Below are 19,698 nucleotides of genomic sequence, written 5' to 3' on the forward strand. Positions count from 1 at the left end.
ACAAAATTATGAGGGGTATAGACAGAGTAAATGTGAGTAGGCTCTTTCCATTTAGATTAGGAGAAATAAACACAAGAGGACATGGCTTTAGGGTGAAAGGGGAAAGGTTTAGGGGGAACATTAGGGGGAACTTCTTCACTCAGAGAGTGGTGAGAGTGTGGAACGAGCTACCATCTGACGTGGTAAATGCGGGCTCACTCTTAAGTTTTAAGGATAAATTAGATAGATACATGGATGGGAGAGGTCTGGAGGGTTATGGACTAGGTGCAGGTCAATGGGACTAGAGGAATAATTTTTTGGCACAGACTAGAAGGGCTGAATGGCCTGTTTTCTGTGCTGTAGTGTTCTATGATTCTATGGTTTTATGGGAAGGGGGTACACCTGTGCTTATTTAAGCACATAATCCAACTGACCCTCCTATTGTGGTAGTGACTGTTGCATTGTCAGAGATGCAGTTTTTTTAGAAGTGATATTAAACTTATGCACCATTTGCGAACACATTGTTGATGGTGATTGTTTTGGCGTCACGTGCGTGTGCTGCAAGTTTGCAGCCAGCGTCTAACATGGATTTGATACGATTTTCAATTTTGGTGCTCTAGTTAGCCTTCTTTTAAACATGCTCAGCCAAACACGCATCAGCTGCATGAGAAACCCCCATACTAGTGCCATTTAAAGGGATCCATCTAATTTACAGGTTACTTGCTTATAACCATCTACTGGCTCTTGCAAAGTTCATAGGAGGATGGACTACTTGAAAGAGTACAGAAAATTTGGTAAAGTCTGCAGGGAGTGATGCTGGACTTTGGGAAGGATTTGGTTGCTACTGCAAGGTCTCTGAGTGCATATGGGCTATAATTGCATTTTCCCTTGGGCTGCAGCATCGGACGGACATAGAGCAGAGGCAATAAAGAAGACAAGCTGCTCACAGAGGGTGGAGGAGAAGGGCCCTTAGCAGGAAATCTTATCCACCTAGAGTCTCCAAGGGACAATTCTCCCACCTGCACCTAAGCCAGGAGCTGTGTGTTTGGTAACTGTGTTTCACCAAGGAGGTTGTTGCAGAATTGTGCCACCTCTTAGAATCAGATTTGCAGCCTCAGAGCAGTGGGAGAACAACGCTACCAGGGGCTGTCAAAGTGAGCACAGCCCTGAATTTTTTCTCCAGTGGGTTCTCCCAGGTTAGAATAGTTAGCAAATATCTCGCAGTTCATCATCCATTGTTGCATGTGGAAGGTCACAGAAGAGAGGGAACTTCCAACCACAAATCAGCACAATCACTAAGATGTCTGTTTCCATCTCAACTCTATCCGTGCCTCAGATTATTTGTTGCTGAAATCCTCATCCGTGCATTTGTTACCTCTAAACTTGACTAATCTAATGCACTCCTGGCCAGCCTCCCATGTTCTACCCTCTGTAAACTTGATGCCAAAACTCTGCTGCCCATGTCCTAACTCACACCAAGTGCTATTCACCCATCACCCCTGTGCTCACTGACATAAATTGGCTCCCAGTCAAGCATCTGGAGGGCCATGGGCCCCCTGAAGAAAGGAAATCTCTCTCCTTTGGTTGAGTCCCTTCCCCAGCTACTCCAGTGTAGCATCCAAAAGTCTGGGGACACACTCTCTGGCCTGTTGCATCATTTCTGTTCTTCCCTCCAGATCCCCAAATCTTTTCCATGCAGTTTCAGCTGTTGCTGCAGCCAAAATTCTCCTTGACTTTAAGAGGTGCAGTCTAGCTTTAAGTAGTGCAATCTAGCTTTAAGTGGTACTAACCTCACACAAACTTGGCCTCCTGCTGACCATGCAGCCATTCAGCAACATGTTTAACCCTAGGCTGCATGGCACAATCATAGAAACGAGCAGCTGGCACAAAATCTACAAGTTGCCAGCATCCCTTTGAATGGGTGTGAGATAATCATGCATTACAATTGCAGAGGCTGTCCAATTTAACTCTCAGAAAGTTTCAGGAAGGAAATTCCAGATCTTAGGGGCCAGGTATCTAAAGGCCCAACCGCCAATGCTAGAGCAATGGTAACTGGGGAGGCACAAGAGACCAGACTTGGAGGGATGCAGAGATGCTGTGGGTTGTGGGGGTTGGAGGAGGTTACATAGTTAGGGAGCAATAAGGCCATGGAACGACTTGAAAACAACAATGAGAATTTTAAATTTGTGGGGTTGCTTAATTGGGAGGCAAAGTAGTTCAGCAAGCTGGATCAATGGGACTTGGCACCACATTAATATTAGAGATTGCACTTCAAAACAAATTCACTATTTGCTTTGACATCCTTAAGACATGGTAAATTGCTATATAAGTGCAAGATCTCCCTTTCTTTTATATTTGGGGATGGAGCCAATACCAGTGGCGTTATTGTGGTGCTTTGGGTAGTGTTCGTGCCTCTGCCTCTGAGCTAGAAGTTCTGGGTTCAAGTCCCACTCCAGGACTTGATGGCCAAGGAAGGTGCATTCATAATGTGGCCAAACAGGTTGATTATCAGCCTGTAAATACTTCCAATAAGAGCGGGACAGTATCCTAGTCAGCCATACTGCAGAAGGCAATGGTAAACCACTGCAGTACTTTGCCAAGCATAATCATGGACCAATCCAATGGAAGTCCATGGTCTCCAAAATCCTGTCAGGGCATGGTACCAGGAGAAGCATCCAATACCACACAGACATGCTGTCTGGAAATTCAACCAATGTTGTGAAAGTTGAACTTGCTAATGCATGGAGTGATTGAGGTGAATAACAGGTGCATTTAAGGGAAGCTAGGTAAGTACATGAGGGATAAAAGTGGAAAATGTTGAAAGCACTCAGTAAGACAGGCAACATCTGTGGTGAGAGAAATGGAGTTAACGTTTCAGGTCAGTGATATTTTGTTTTCCTGAAATGTTAAGCCTGTTTCTCTCACCACAGCTGACCTGCTAAGTTTTTTCTAGCATTTTCTCTCTTTTATTTCAGATTTCTAGTATGCACAGTACTTTGCTTGTACATGAAGGAAAAAGGAACAGATGGACATGTTGGTAGGGTGAGATGAAGTAAGATGGGAGGTGGCTTGTGTGGAGCATAAACATCGGCATAAACTCATTGGGTCGAATGGCTTGCATTTTTCTGTGCTACAAAATTGCATGCATCAATGAATGGCATTTGGACAAGATCCCACAATCAAGGAAAACCAAGCTACCTGACCAAAGTTATTACAAAAATGCATAAAGACTTAAGTCAGAAAGGGCAAGTAAAAAAGTTTGTTTTTATTTCTTCAAGCCTAGATAAAAAGGGTATGAAACATTAATTAAGATATTGCACAAAATATAATTTTGTTAAATATATCAGCAATAAAAATAAAACTCACTTACCTATGGCAGAATATTTATCTTGAAGAAATTTGACACTAATCAGCACTTCTCACCCACTGAAAAGATGGAAGTTCTCCTTTGCATGCAAAAGTCATAGTGACCAGCCAGCCCTGAGATTTGTTGCCTTGTGTATGGCCCCCATTGTTTCCAATGAACGAGAACGGAATGTGTTCTAGCATTATGGATGCTCTGTCAAAGTTTCTAGATGCATAAAGTCACCCCAGGAAATCATTATGGTGCCGTGTACAGTCTACCGCAGCACAAAAAGTCAGATTATTTATTGGAGGGGGAAACTATCATTCGGTTCTTTTAATGATGGAAAGTGGATTAAACAACAAATGTTTCCTTTTTTTAAAAAAAACTACCATAGGCTAACACAAGTCTATACACAGAAGAAGAGTAAATGCATTGTTATACAAAATACTTGGAATCTTTTCATCCATGCGGTAAGACGCCATGTAAACACAAATATGCAGTAGGGTGAGTTAGTGACAGCATCCGTCTGTTTTAAGAGCAGAATCTATACCGTTTCTGTATTCTGTTGTGGCTACAGAGGTCAATTTATGAGTGGTTATTTATTGAGTTCGCCTTGCCTGGTGCATACATAAGTGACCTGCCTGTCTATTTAGAGATGACTCTCTTAAGCTCTGAGCACCCAATGAAGCAAGGAGACCGTAGCGACAAGCACCTAACTGACTTGTTGGGTGCTAGATATCCAATGAGACGTGATGATCTCTCCCAATGTCAGAAGCAGCCCCTGGCGCTCGTACCCTATTCTAATCAAGTGAGAGTTTATAACCAGTGGCTGTTTCTTCCCGTGTTGTGCCAATATAAACCACAAAACTGAAGTGTTCTCTCCTGGACAAATAGTATGAAGGTCCTGAGTTGCCCAAGCATCAGGAACCTCCTCTCGCCATTGCTATATTGTCCAAAGGAAAGGACGAGACCAGAGCTGTTTGGTACCAGCTGTGCCACAGGAGTTGCCAGAATGCTGCCTGATAGATGACAGATTACCACCTACTCCTGATTTTCTGTCAGGGTTTACTCCCTTGTGTCTTCTCTTTGAGACACCCACAATGCAGTGAAACTATTTATCCCAGCTGGGCGTTGTGGTTTAGTAGGGCATAACCACATACCGGCAGGCTTGTATGCCACCTGTCTGGGTGAGTGGGTGGGCAGGGAGGGGGCTGGTGGTGGAAGTCAGGCCTGCTTCGAGTCCCCTGTTTAGCCCGGTTCTGCGGAATCATTGTCAGGGGGAGGCACTATGTAACCTATTCATCAGCAGCAAGCCCCATGTACTGGTGCGAGAGGCTTATTGTAGTAAAGTTCCTGGGGATGGAGGGTTTGTTTTTCGGTTCTTGTCTTTAACTTATCTTCTCTCAACAAAGAGAACTGCGTTATGATTTCTCTTAAGCATCAGATGAAAAAAAAAAATCAGCGCTAAAATGATATCCAATTGAACTTTCCGAAATATCGCAGGAAGAATGATTTTTTTTTTGTTGCTGCAGTATAGTTCCCACTTCGATTATGTATGCACAAATTATCCCCTCTCCTTTTCGAAGGACTTATCCTGATTATTGCAATCAGTTGATGAGCTGGATAGTGAGTGGGGGGAGGTGATGGGTAAGATCACGCCAGCCTGATCATCTTCAATGCATTATTTATTGTTCCCCTGGATCAATAAAACAAAAAAGCGTTAAGGTTGGGTGATGGGAAGGATGTTGCGTTGCTGTGCAATGCCGCACTAAAGTGCTGGGGCTTTTCTTTTGCAATCAGCTGGTTAAATTCCAGCTGGATAATCCAATGCATTGTTTCGCGAGCACGTGGATCGTCTGATGATTCATGCCCCATTGCACGAAATGTTTGAGAAGCGGCAGCGCAAGTCTGATTTAGTCTCTCACACACCGTAAAGGTACGTGCCCAGATGCAATTACATGAGTGTGTGAGGGGCGTTCTTAAACGCATTGCAAAAATAAATGAAGATTGCAGAGCCCTTTTAAGAATAACAAGATGCGCTGACCCGTCTCATTTAACTGCAAAGACATGTTTTTGAGCATTTATTAATAGCAGCCAGCAATCAATGTATTTTCCCCCCGTTACATTGATTACAAAGATATGGAAAGCATCCAGTTATCAAGAGGACGTGTCATATATTCAATTAACTTGCTGCATTTAAAACAAATCCCCTCTCTCTCCCCCCCCAACTTTTTGCATGTTACAATTTCCCGGGCCACGGGAGCGCGCCCGCGTGACTCAGCACATGACGTCATCCGCCAGCAGGAGTGGAACAAAAAGAAATCCTTCCGCCTCTGCAACGAGTTCCCCACCTTTTGCAAATCACGTTCTACTCAATCACTGCCGAGAGTGCCAAATCCAGCCTTAGAATAGATTTTTAATAAATAAATAAAAATGCACAGCAACGGTTTTGTTTTTCGGAGTGTGTGCCTCTGGTGTGAGAAGCAACATCTCGACTGCTCCATTCAAAACTTGAAAGTCGTATTTTAGTACTTCAATCATTGTGTCTGCCTTTTGGAGGGGTCTGGAGAGAATAATTTCTATTCTGTTGTAATACAATATTCCACAGTTACAAGGCACTCTGTTCAGGAAAAACTCTTGTTACAGCCTAGGCTGGTTAATAATGTTACAACCTTCACAGAAATAAATGAAAAGATTTGCATTAGTATTCCTAGATATTAAACTGCATTGTATGAACAATTTTATTTGAAATGATTAAACTGCTAAATTTATAGCTCAGACACACTTGTTATGTAGACAGATAGATATTTGAGTATCTGGATACGTGTGCATTGTACTGAGATATAACCTGAGAGTTCATGATTAGCATTGCAGAGTTTGGTTTTTAAGAGGAATAATGAATAATGGACATATCACACTATCAGTGAAGAGGTGCTAGTAACATCTGAGACCAAAAGAACTCTGCTGACCAAGATCGGGAAGAGATAATTGGAATTTCTTGGGCATGTATAAGAAATCATATTTAGAAAGTCTGATGCGGATGGGAAAGATGGATGGTAAAAGAGAGCGAGGTAGACAAAGAACGATCTTTCTAAAGAGTCTCACAAACTAGATGAATATACCACCAACAAAGGTGATGCACATCTCCAGAGCAAGATTAACATGGAGGTCTATGGCCCCCAACACCCTCTTAAGGCATGGTGCCTGAATAGAGGGTGATCCTGTGCATGAGAAGCCAAACTGAACACAAATTGACTACCAAGTGAAAAAATGATTTGCATTGATATAGCACTTTTCACAACCACTGGATGTCTCAAAGTGCTTTAGAGGCACTTTTGAAGTGCAATCACTGTTGTAATATAGCAAACGTGGCAACCAATTTTGTGTACAGCAAGCTCCCAGCAACGTAATATAGACCAGATAATCTGTTACTTTATGATATTGATTGAAAGATAAATATCCTCAAATATTGATCTTCTTTGACATACTGCCAACTGCCATGGGATCTTTTGCATACACCTGAGCAGGTAGATGGAACTTCTGGTTAACGTCTGATCCAAAAGACAGTTAACTTTAATCTGGCACTCTTATGGTGATTGAGTGGAACGTGATTTGCAAAAGGTGGGGAACTCGTTGCAAAGGTGGAAGGATTTTTTTTGTTTCACTCCTGGTGGCAGATGACGTCAGTGCGCTGAGTCATGCGGGCGCGCTCCTGCAGCCCGGGAAATTGTCACATGTGGGGTGGGCTCAATGTGGGGGGGGGGGTGGTGGTGGGGGGGATAGTGGGGGCGAGAAAGGTTTTAGGGGATTTGCTTCAAATACTGAAAGTTAAGTTATAATTAAAGTTGTTAGTCTGACAGTTCAGCATTCCTTCAGTATGGTACTGGAATATTAACTTTAATTATTATGCTCAAGTCCTGGATTTAAATCTAGAACCTTGTGACACAGAGCTGTGAGTGCTACCAAATGAGCAATGGATGAAAATTAATCATGTAGAACATTTATTAAATATACTGTCTTAAATATATGATTTACCAACATACAAATAAATTAATGGCATAACAGCACCCTAAATTGCAAAACACTTATTCAAACAAAAGATTATTAATTTCAGATACCGTAAGCTGTTTTCATGAATTGTACAATTATTATTTGGATGTTTTTGTGTATTTACCACACACAACATTGATGAACTATAACTACACATATACTACACGTGCTTGAATGAATTATCCTAACGACCAATTTACAAAAGTGTGTAAGTACAGAAAATACAACCACATATTCTGTAATTGCACAGAAATGAAATGTCTAATTACAGTGTACACATGCTACAATAACTTTTTGCAGCATGCAACTGTCGCAGAACAGTTTCAAATTCTTCTTATTTGGTATGGTATATACTCATTGAAGTTTTGTTTAATTCCAAAGAGTCAGGAACAACAGCGAGATTTTGTTTGAACAAACATGCCTACAAATAAAACGTTTTCATATTCCATGAAGATAATATCATAAGGATGTCACTCAATAATCTGTTTCAATTTAATTTCTATAAAAATTATAAATTTTTCTTTTTTTTGTTTGAATAAATATTTTAGGGTACTGTTATACCATTAATGCATTTGATCGTCATTTGGGGAGATGGTGGTGTCGCGGAAATGTCACTGGACTAGTAATTTAGAGGCTTAGGCTCATACTCTGGCAACAGGGGTTCAAATCCCACCAAGGGATTTAGATTCAATTAATAAATCTGCAATTGAAAGCTAGTAATGGTGACCATGAATCTATCATTGATTGTTGTCATTAATGCCCTTTTAGAGAAGGAAATCTACTGTCCTTACCTGGTCTGGCCCACAGCAATGTGGTTGACTCTTAGCTGCCCTGCCCTCTGAAATGGCTAAGTAAGCATCTCAGTTCAAGGGCAATTAGGGATGGGCAACAAACACTGGCATTTCCAGTGATGCACAACTCCCATGAAAGAATGAAAAAAGATTGTCAAATTATATATTTCAATTTGAATGGCTTTATTAAAGTTTAGTACAACCTGAATTAAGTAGCGTACAGGCATGCGGTACTGGCATTGAACATAACTCACATATATCATTTTGTTGTTCATTAATTGTGAAGTCAGCCTACCCAATGTATTAAATCATGGTCCAAAAAGCCTTGTAGCATATTCCATAGCTGGTTATATTCTCTAGTTATTGATCATCTGTAATAATATTTACAAAAATATGTCCCTCAATTCCTTTAGTACCCCAAAAATCTATTAACCTCTATCCTGAATAGAGAATTCTGGTAGAGAATTCAAAAGAGACGAAGGGAATTTCTTATCATCTCAGTCCTTAAATGATCTTCACTCTCCCTTATCCTGAGGATGTGAATCTTAGTTCTAGATTCCACAGCCTGGAGGTGGGGAGGAAACATTTATTTCAGTATAAAACATACATGCGAACATACGAATTAGGGGCCATTCAGCCCCTTGAGTCTGCTCCTCCATTCAATAAGATCATGGCTGATCTGATTGTGGTATCAAATCCACATTCTGCCTACCTTGTTAGTCAAGAATCTATCTACTTCTGCCTTGAAAAGATTCATTGCCTCTGCCTCCACTGCTCTTTGGGGAAGAGGGTTCCAAAGATTCACAACTGTCTGAGGAAAAAAAATAATTTTCATCTCCATCTTAAATTATGTCCCCTAGTTCCAGTCTGTCACGTAAGGGTAAATATCTTTTCAACATCCACCCTGTCAAGCCCCTTTAAGAATTCATGTCAATGAGATCTATTTGTAAGAATGATATCAATGAGATTGCCTCTCATTCCACTAAAACTCCAGGGACGGGGAATGCTGTAAATTTATTCTAGGTTGGGAACAATGAAGTTAAATTTAGGGGATTCTGCATCTCTCTCTGTCTGTGTACCATTCGGCCCCATTCACCCTGTCTCCCTCGAGCACGATGCAGCTGCGCTCGCTCCCGCGCGCCGGCGGCGTTGTCGTCGTCATCCTCCATCCACCCCCTAGGCGGGAGCGCACGGTGGCAGTGGCGGGGGGTGGGGGGGGGGGGGGTGCGTGCGCGCACACGCGCGCGACTCCCCACATTCACGCTTGCGGTGCGTCGGTGGCGGGGAGGGGGAGAGAGAGAGAGAGAGAGAGAATGAGGGCGGGAGCGCGCTGCCCGCCCCTCCCCCCCCCCACCCCCTCCCCGCGCCCCGCCTCATTTTAACGGAGAGCTCAGCCTTCTCTCAGTCTACAGAGCTAGCGACACAGCGGCAGCCGGGCAGGAGTGAGCAGAAGGGGGGGGAAAAAAAGATTTATATATATATATATAACTTCCAGCGGGAGGGGAGAAAAAAAAGTTATATACATCTATTTAGAGAGGGAAAAAAAAAACCCAACGGAGACCGAGTTGGGGGGGGAAAAAAAAATCATCTTCCCCTGAAGTTTTTTTTCCCCTTCCCTCCCCCACCCCCCCACCCACCCACCCCCCTTTTTGAAGCCAGCCACCATTTTTTTTCCACAGTTTATTTTTTTTCCCCTCCTCTTCCTCCCCTCCCCTCCCACACAACCGCCATCCGTTGAGCTGGGAGCTCACACACACACACACACTCACTCTCTTTTTTCGCTGATTCCCCCGCCCTTCTATTTCCCCCCCCCCTCCTCCTCCTCCTCCTCCTCTTCTTCTTCCTCCCTCCCCCTCTCCACCCTAACCCTTTTTTTTTATTTTTCCTCTTTTGACCGAGAGAGAGAGAGAGAGAGAGAGAAGGGAAGAGGGAGAGATTGTGTGTGTGAGTGAGAGAGAGAGAGAGAGAGACACACACACACACACACACACACACAGACAGACAGACAGACCATGGCTGGCTGGCACTGTTATGTGGAGAACCTGATGGCCGATGGAAGCTGCCAGGACTCGGCCGTCATCGGCTACACGGACGCCAAGTACGTCTGGGCAGCGTCTCCCGGAGGCACCTTCTCGGTTGTAACGGTAAGGGAAGGGAGGGGAGGGGGGGTTAAAAAAAAATGGATGGGTAAAAATAGTGTGGGGTGGGGGGGGGGGAGAGAGAGAGAGAGGAGAAGGTAAAATGAGTTGTTTGGGTAGGGGTGGGGGGGCCTAAAAAAAATAGGGGTGCATGGAATGGTTCGGGGGAGGGGAGGGGGGTTGGTTGGTAAAAAACACAACGTTCAGAAAATAAACCGGTTCGTAAAATGGGTACCGAAAAATGATCAAGGAAATTGTATGGGGGGTGGGGGAAGAGTTCTTGTTTCGTTTAATATTTATATATATATATATATATATATTCGTTTTGTAAATCTTTTCTCCCGGTTTGAAGGAAGGTTTCTTCCTCCCCCCCCCTCCTCTCCTCTCCTCTCCCCTCCCGAGGTGTTTTTTTTATTCTGTCCATGTTTTTCCACATAAATTTATATATTTATATGACGTGTATTTTCTTTCGCAGGTGAGAAGATAGATTAAAAATCCTACTCTCATATTTTCTCTTTTTCATACTGGGGGAAAAGGGGATTTTTTTTTTTTGTTTTTAGGGGGGTGGGGGGGGGGTGGCGTGTTGTTGGTGCTTTTTATTGATTGGTATTTATTTATTATTTATTTTTTTTGTTTGTTTGAAGGGGAAGCCGCTCCTTGTCGGGGCCCTGACCGTTATCATAGCGGTGTGAGCGGCTCGGGCTGTAAAATGGCGCCGGCTCTCTCTCCCTCCTTCCTCCCCCCACCCCCCTCCTCTCTCTCTCTCTCTCTCTCCCCCCGCTTTCTCCCTCCCTCTCTTTCTCCTTCCCTCTTCCCTGATTTTCACGCCATGGTCACCGAGGTTTGGGGGTGGAGAGCAGCGCTAAACTCGTGTCTCCTCAAAAGAAAGCCAAGAGAGGGCTTTCTATGGGGTGGGGGTTGGGGGGGGGGGGGGGGTGGGGGTGTGTAGGAAAGGAGGAAATATTTTATGAGGAGAGGAGGAAATATTTTATCTGAGGAGAGGAGGAAATATTTTATCTTAATTCTCTCTTCCATTATAAGCATTTGCAAAATGTACTCTTCCGGGCCCCCCCCCCCCCCCCCCCCAAACAATTAGCTCTCCTCCTTATGGGTTAACTAACCTCATTTGGGGAGTGGCTTTTTAATCTCGTGCCTCCTTTTTAAAAAAAATCTTGTATATAAAGAGATCAAAAGTGCATGTTTTAAAATGTAAAAGGACACTATTTTTGATAAAATGTGAAAGAACACTTCATTTTTGGTTTTTTAAAAAAATTGGTTTTGAAAGGAAGGTTTTCAAAGCAAAGGCAGATCGCTGGTTCTGATAGAAAATTCTAGAAAACTTGCTGTGTGTGGCCAGCCCCATCGTCCTCAGTACGTAATGATGGAGATTTCCAGTTTGAAATTCTTCCTCCTTAATTGTTCAAATTTAGGATTTTCATTGGGAAACAGCCAGCGGTGCTTATTTTTCTCCACAGTTTATGCTTGCACTTTTCAAGGGAAATATTTGATTTTCATTTTTTTTCCTGCATGCTTGGCTGCATGCTTAATACTGCAGAAAGATCAAGCAAAGATAAAAGGTTTCCTTATAATAGGAGAAACTAAAGACTAGCCATGACTTTCTTTGGTTCTCATTCTTACGGGGATTCATAGTGAATTTATGGAAATTATAATAGGGGTTCAAGGATGAATTTATGAGATTATACTTTATTGGGGAGTGGGTGGTGAAGTCACTTATAAGTAGTCTGTCCGACTCCTACTAGAGTGTGAAGGAGTTATATTGCGTGGCTTTAAATTCAAATTGAAGCGCACACACAAAAGTCGAGGCCCATTTGAGCCTGACCCTTTTTTTTGCTGAGTCCCCACTTTTGCCCATGTGCAAGGAATTGCAGTTGTGTGCACAAAATTGCTATTGTCTGCAAGGAATTGCTGTTAGTGAAACACTATGAGCTCTCTAGGAATGATGCTTTTTAGTATTTGTGGTTTTACAGGTTTAGGCAGTTAATAATGCTGAAGTAGGTTTTTCTTCCTTCCTCTTGTGGTTTTTGTTTGAATGTCTGTTTCGCTCCCCCCCCCCGGTTCCCTCAGGCCTGTTTGGCATGACTGTGCAGTTCAGCTAAGCTGTGGTGGGAGGGCGCCGTCTTCCACGTCAGAGAGCGGACACAAACTTCTTTCCCCCAAGAAGACAGATGTGTTTTTTTCTAACTTGGTTTTTTTTGGGTCAAAATATATGAAACTTTACCCAAGACACATTATTTAATCTGATTTCTGGAAGAACTCAATTCTAATGACCTTTGAACCTGTAAGCAGGTTAATTGAGACCTTCCCTACTACGGAAAGCTTAGGATCACTTAATCATGCCAAATACGGTAAACATTAAGTATAACATTGTTTTAAGCTTGCAGGAGGAAAGGATCTGGAATCCTTTTGTGTTGTTGAGCTTTACTTCAGCCAAAGGTGATATCTACTTCAGGCTTAGCTTTCCCATAGTAAGGTAAACTTTCTAGTAAAATTACATAGGGGCATTATTAAAAACAAGTTACTGTGGATGTAATATGAAGAAACTGCAGTTAAGCCTTAGGTTTGGTATTATTTAGACTGTATTCAAGTAACATTCCAGTTAAGTGCTCAAAAGTGTTTATTGCTGCAGTTTTTGCTTTACTTTTTAGCCACAGTCCACAATTCTTTCTCTCTTGTCTTCTCAGTTGGGCTTTGTTGCAAAGGTTCTCATTTACACCCCAATCCAGGAAGGAAATTTTGAAGAGTGGCTAGATATCTTTTTACTATATGTGCAAAGTTGCTTACTTGGATAAGTAAGTTGGATTTAATCGCAGTAACTAATTATATCAGAATTGTAATTAAGTTGGAAGTAAGCTTGTGACTTTAAGATAAAAAATTTGTTACAACCTTGGGAGTTGACATCAAATTTGCTATGGCAGTAACTTCTTTGTTTACACTACCTGAATCTTGGGTGGAGTGTTGTGTGGTCAGTCAAAATTATTAAAGGCTGTGGTGAGTCCTGATGACCACCAGATTGAGTTAAAAGAACTCTGTAGACCTGGCATATTGGTATGTATTCTGATTTTTAATATGTAGTGCTTTTTTGGCAAAGCTATTGCAACTGTTTTAAGTTAAAGTAACTTGATGTTTTACTATATATACAGATGCAATTAGGGCCTTACACTGAGTGCTTTTTAGCATATTTGATAACTGATGTGCTACTAGCTTATTTCTCAACTATTGGAACTGTCAATATGGCTCAATTCTGTACTGGATAAAGAAGTGATTTATTGAAACCTTTATGGTATTGCCCCAGTAAGCTGAAAGGGCATATAATGTCATTATGATTTAGGTTTTATGCTTGTATTCTTAAGGGAGGGGGCTGTAGGTCACTATATCAATTTGGCACTCAAAAGTTCACTCTTACCAGTTGTAAGACCATATGGTTAATCATCACCCAGAAATCTGTTAGGAATTATTTCATGATCTTTGCCCAGCCTGGGCTGAAGTCTAATCTTTGCCAGGCAAATGTTTTGAGCCCATCTAATGGGCTAGGGAAGGTAAGGATAAGAGTTCTTTCTCTGGACTAGTTAAGTAATTATTATGCTATAACATAAAAGCCTGTTTAGTCCCATAACTTTGACTTTGGGAGATAGAAAATGGAAGGATAAGCTGAGATCATGACATCGCTATCACTGTTATTTACGTAGCTTATTCTTACTTTAACGTTTTGTACAGTATTTGTGTGTAGCTAGCAACTTTAAACCTAGTTTAGCCTTGTGCTAGTAAAATATAAATTTGCACCTTGGGCTTAACTTTGTAGAACTCTTAAGGTTAAAGTTTCAATATCAATAACAAAAGTACGCAAACTCTTCCCTCCATATTCTTTCCCTCCTTATGAACTCCCCATCCCATATAACATGTCTGATCCCCTTGATCTTTTCATGTGTCCTCTCTTGGCCTTATCTGTGATCAAGACAATCATTGATATCACTTCCTTACATCACCATGTGTCCCACTTCCTTCTATATTCCCTTTTTAAAAAAAACTTAAATCCCTGACCTTACACTTCTTTCCATTTATTGCAATAATTTAGTTGTTAATATGTTTGACACTGCAGTATTGCTGCCTTTAATGCCTCTGCCCCAAGTAAAAGCCTTAAACTCTGCCACCTGGTTATTCCCTTAGTATATGCTTATCTTTAGTCCACTTGGGTCCAAAGTGCATAGATTTGAAAGTACCAGGTGCGCAACTGGCAAAGCTTACTAGATCTGGATGGACTACAAAAGGCATGGTTGGGCCCTGCTATCCTCTGCCAAAATTAATTATCCTGATTTGCAAAGAAATTTGCTTCTTTTCTCCACAATGAACCAAATTCTTAAACCTATCTGCCTTGCGTCCTCCACTATCTCTAACAATGAGTTTATGGACTACATTGCCACCAAGATTGAGACCAGCAGTTCACTTTCCCTAGCCTCGAATCTGCACCTTTACCTCACATCCATTCTGAGCCTCCCAAATTTATGTCCCCCTTTGAATTTCTAATCAGGTTTCTGTCCCTGTCATAGTGCTGTAAACAGGCCAATGATCACTGATTGGTGCACTATCCCTTCTCTCTCCTTGGCCTCTCAGCATCATCCTCTTCCAAGACCCCTCTTCTGGTGTCCAGCTAAATGGGAATGCCCATGCTTGGTTCCTGAACTGAATTTCTGTCCTATTTTCTCCTCCTTTCTGCTCTAACATCTTGTGTCTTTTGAAGGCTTTTGTGGCTGGCCTACATCCTACATTATCCAGAAACTTCAGCTTATCCAAAATTTGTACTTATACCAAATCCCATTTGCCCATCATCCTTGTGCTTGCTGACCTGCATGGCCTACTAGTTCCCCCATCACCTTCAATCAAAATTTTCAATGTGTTCAAATCCCTTCATGGTCTTGTCCCACCTATCTCTATCCTTTTCAACTCTGCAGCCTTTTGAGAGCTTTGACCTATTGTGCATACCCACTTTTCCTTCACTCCATCATTGATGCCTTCAACTGCATAGGACCCAAGCTCTTGAATTCTCTCTGTCTCTCCACTTCTATTGTCCTTTAATACTCTGCTTGAAGCATGCCTATTAGAGCAAGCTTTTAATCACTCCTCCTTTAACTTGGTGTCATGACAGGAGTAGTGTTTTGGGTAAAAATAAGCAAAGTGAGCTAAGAAGGGTTGGAGAGCTTGAAAGTAATAGGGCATTAGTGACTGCAGTAACAGGAAAAAATAGAAATAAGTTAAAGCTAAGGGAATTATGTCTACACAAAACATTTGCAGCATAATGGATGAATTAATAGCACTGATTAAAAACAATATGGGTTTAATCTAATAACCTTTTAAATAGAGCGCTTGCAGTGACCAGAGTTGGGGATAGAATGTTGCAGAATATTTGACTTTCAGAAGAAATGGGCAAAATTGAAAAGGTGAGGTAGTCCTGATAAATAAGTTACAGGATAAAGACAGTAGAGAGAAGATCTTGGCTTGGAAAATTAAGATGTAGATGCTGTTTGGGTGGAGTTGAGAACCAAAGGGAAGAAACAGGGAATAACTTGTAGGCCTCCCTGTCAGTAGTTGTGGGGTAGGGAATAAATGAGGAAATTAGAGGTGCATGTAACAAGAGTAATGGTTATCATGGAGGATTTTAATCTTAGACTGGGCAATCCAAATTTGCAGTAATAGTGTGGAGATTGAGTTCATGGGATGTATACAAGAGACTTTTCTAGATTAGTGTGTCAAGGAACCAACTAGGGAAAAGGTGGTCGTACAATACTAGATCCACAATGAGAGAGGGCAAATTAATAACTTAAAGTCACCAAACCCCCAGTACCTGATGGCCTGCATCCCAGTGTTCTAAGTGGTGGCTACTGAGATGGTGGATGCATTGGTTTTGGTCTTCTAGAATCTAGGGAATTCTGGAATGGGCCCCATGGATTAGAAGGATGTAAACATAACCCTGTGGTTCAGGAAAGGAGGGAGAGAAAGCCAAATATAGCCAATTAGTTTGACATAAGATTAGTGATATCCACTATTACCCTCCTTCAATTGATGAATCATTATTCTTCCATGTTGAACACCATTTGGAAGAAACTCTGAATGAAATCTGGGCTAGGGGAGCTTCAGTGATCATCACCGAGTGGTTTGATAACCCAACTGCTAGACTGGGCTTGTAGCAGGTGGTTGAGGGGAAACCTATTTGACCTTTTCCTTGCCAATTTACTTGTTACATTTGCACCTGTTATGACAGTATTGTTATGAGGGTTCACCACACACACGCACCTTTTGTAGGCAAAGAACTGTCTTCATGCTGAGTATCCTCCATCTGGTGTTGCTCTGCCACTGAAATAGGTTAGATTCAGAACAGATCTGGCAGCTCAAAACTGGGCACCCTTGAGGCAGAGTAGGCTATCAGCAGAATAGTATTCAACCACAATTTGTAACTTTATGGCTTGACATATCCCTCTCTCCCAACCCTGGGCCCAATCACAGTTTGAGGAGTGTTGGAGAGGATGCTAAAAGCAGCACCAGACATATCTAAAAATAAGCCAACCTGGCGATGCTATAACACAAGACTTCATGCATGCTAGACAGTGGGATTAGTATATGATAAACAACTTGGTGCTTCCCATGACCTGTAGATCAGATCCTGCCATATCCAGCTGTGAATGGTGGTGGACAATTAAATAACTGCGTTGGAAGAAGCTCCACAAACATCCTCATCAGTGATAGGGGAGCCCAGTATACAAGTGCAAAAGATAAGATTGAAGGATTCGCAACCATCCTCAGCCAGAAATGCCGAGTTGGAGTCATCTCAACCTCCTCCTGGGGTCCCCAGTATCACCAATGCCGGATTTCAGCCAAATCTATCTTCACACTCTGCCAAAAAACTGTTGATTGCATTGGACACAGCGAAGGCTGTGGGCTTTGACAATATCATGGGTAGTACCTGTGCTCTGGAACTAGCTGCACCGCTAGACAAGCTGTTCAGATACAGCTACAACACTGGCATCCAGTGGAAAATTGCCCAGGTATGTTGTGTATACAATCCATCCAATAGCTGCCCCATCAGTCTACTCTTCATCATCAGCAAAATGATATCAAGCGGCACTTCCTGCTCACTCAGTTTGGGTTCTTCCAGGATCTTTCTGCTCCAGGCCTCATTACGGCCTTGGACAAAAGAGCTAAATTCCAGAGGTGGGTGACTGCCCTTGACTTCAAGGCAGCATTTGACTGAGCAGGGTATGGCATCAAGTATCAAGTAAAGGGAATTGGAAAATCCTCTCTAATAGCACTGTGACTGTATCTACACCATGTGGACTGCAGTGGTTCAAGAATGCAGCTCCACTAAATCAAGGGAAATTAAGGATGGGCAATATGTCAGACATCATACCCATAAGTGAATTTAAAAATTCAGTATGGAAAATACTTAATTGATTATTGAGGTGATACAGCACTTGTGTAGCTCTGGTACACTAGGTTGCTTTATTTGACTAGTATAGATTTGAACTGAAGATTCCAAGTGTCATGGTAAACATGCAAGTTTAGGCCAACCTAAATCAGTTGGATGAATCGGAAACATGTTGCACTAAATAATAGATCACACTACGTGTGTAACCTTGAGCTATGCGAACCTATCTCAGAATTTTGGAAGGAATGAATGACTTGCATTTTTATATACTACCTTTTAGCGACCTCAGACATTCCAAAGCACTTCATAACCAATGAACTACTCTCAAATGTAGGGAAAGGTGCCAGCCAACTTTAAACAGCAATGAGGTAAAGAATGTCTTTGGCTAGGACAGGTGGTTTCCCTTGCTGCTCCTCTTCAAATAATGTCATGACTTTCACCTAAGAGGACAAATGGGGCTTCATCTTAATACCTCTTAAAGATGGCACTTCTAACAGTGCAGCAGTCCCTCAGTACTGTCCTAGTGGTAGTAGTAGATAATGTGCTCAAATGGAGTGTGGCTAGAACCTTTGACTTCTGACTCAGTTCAGTGGTAGCACAATATCTCATTGTACTAGCCGTAACAGTTTGTTTATTTTGACCTTTCATCCTTTACTGGAGCCTGCTTTGCTTCTAGCTGCCTGCTTTATGGATGTTGAGGCATTTTCAGTTATACTACTTCAACATTTAAGAGTTTATCTTGCATTGATAACTTGTTCTTTTCCTAATGCTGTACTTCAGGTGAAATATACACATTGGTGTTGAGTTCCTTTTTTGACTCCCCTTTTAGTTCTTGAAGTGCATTTTCAATTTATAAAAGTAGTTACGGATAGTCATTAGCAGGAGTGAATATGATCTGGGGACACTTGCGTTTTGCTTTCACCTCATTTTGGTCCTCAGTTTTGCTGTCTCATTGGCATCCATTTTGTGGCCTACCTCATTGCAGATGTGACTGACCTGCAGATCAAAATTTCCTTATCTGAAGTAAATGCAAGGAAACAGTTCCCTTCCCAGGCAACGTGTATGAAATAGCAATTCAGGTGCAAGCCTGTGTAAAATGTTGAACTGCAGTATATGTTAAGCCATTCATGAGATTAGTGCTTAAGGAAACTGCTGCTTGGGGTTCTGGCTGCTGAAAGTAAGATATTGGAACACAACCAAGAAAGTTCTTGCACAACCCTAGTGGCAGAATAATGAATTCTAATGGTGTATTAGTTGAATATGGTTGCTAACCTCATGCATGTTGGAATAATTTTGTGGCAATCTCCTAAAACATGGAATATTGACCCACTTTATATTAAATAAAAACAGAAAATGCTGGAAAAACTCAGGCCTGGCAGCATCTGTGGAAGAAGAAACAGGGTTAACGTTTTGAGTCCGTATGACTCTTCAGATGCTGCCAGAACTAAGTTTTTCCAGCATTTTCTGTTTTTATTTCAGATTTCCAGGCTCTGCAGCATTTTGCTTTTACTTCCGCTTTATGTTAACTTGGTCTTGGGGCATTAATTCAGCTGATGTTTGTGCTGTGGGAAATGTAAGTTGTGGATAAAGCTGCTTGTCACTAAATTGGTCCTGAGCAACTCTGGGTTAAATCTTGGGCAAATTTTGAATCATTGGCTAGTTTCCTCCTTTTGCCAAAGCAGCGCTTTTAGACAAGATAACTTGGTTGTCACCACAAAGCCGGAGTGGCTTAAGCTTTGTAGACTTGACAAATGGTGTAGGAAATTACTTTTCAACTTGTTAGGCTTGAGCCAGAACTCTGATAGCTATTCACCCATTGATGGTAACAAGGGTAAGAAATTATAGAAGTGCTTGCTACTACTTTTGAAACAAAGAGGAAATAATTCTGTGTTGGAGGCCAACGCGTTATGCAGTTACACAACTTTTCTCTGGTTGGCATGAACCTGAAGGAGTCCTTCA

At 41.9% G+C, this 19,698-nt stretch overlaps 1 protein-coding gene across 2 annotated transcripts in view; it reads left to right on the forward strand.

Moving 5' to 3' along the window:
• Positions 1–10,047: 10,047 nt before the first annotated feature.
• Positions 10,048–19,698, forward strand: part of LOC121273079 (profilin-2-like) — a 42,622-nt gene continuing 32,971 nt past the window's right edge. The window contains exon 1 of one of the 2 annotated variants that reach the window (XM_041180050.1): positions 10,048–10,310. In XM_041180050.1, the coding sequence (XP_041035984.1) occupies positions 10,179–10,310 (132 nt within the window). In that variant the 5' untranslated portion in view covers positions 10,048–10,178. The remainder of the gene's footprint in view (positions 10,311–19,698) is intronic. The other variant, XM_041180042.1, reaches the window with a different exon arrangement.

This window comes from Carcharodon carcharias, chromosome 2 (assembly GCF_017639515.1).
Source record: "Carcharodon carcharias isolate sCarCar2 chromosome 2, sCarCar2.pri, whole genome shotgun sequence".
Lineage (NCBI taxonomy): Eukaryota > Metazoa > Chordata > Chondrichthyes > Lamniformes > Lamnidae > Carcharodon > Carcharodon carcharias.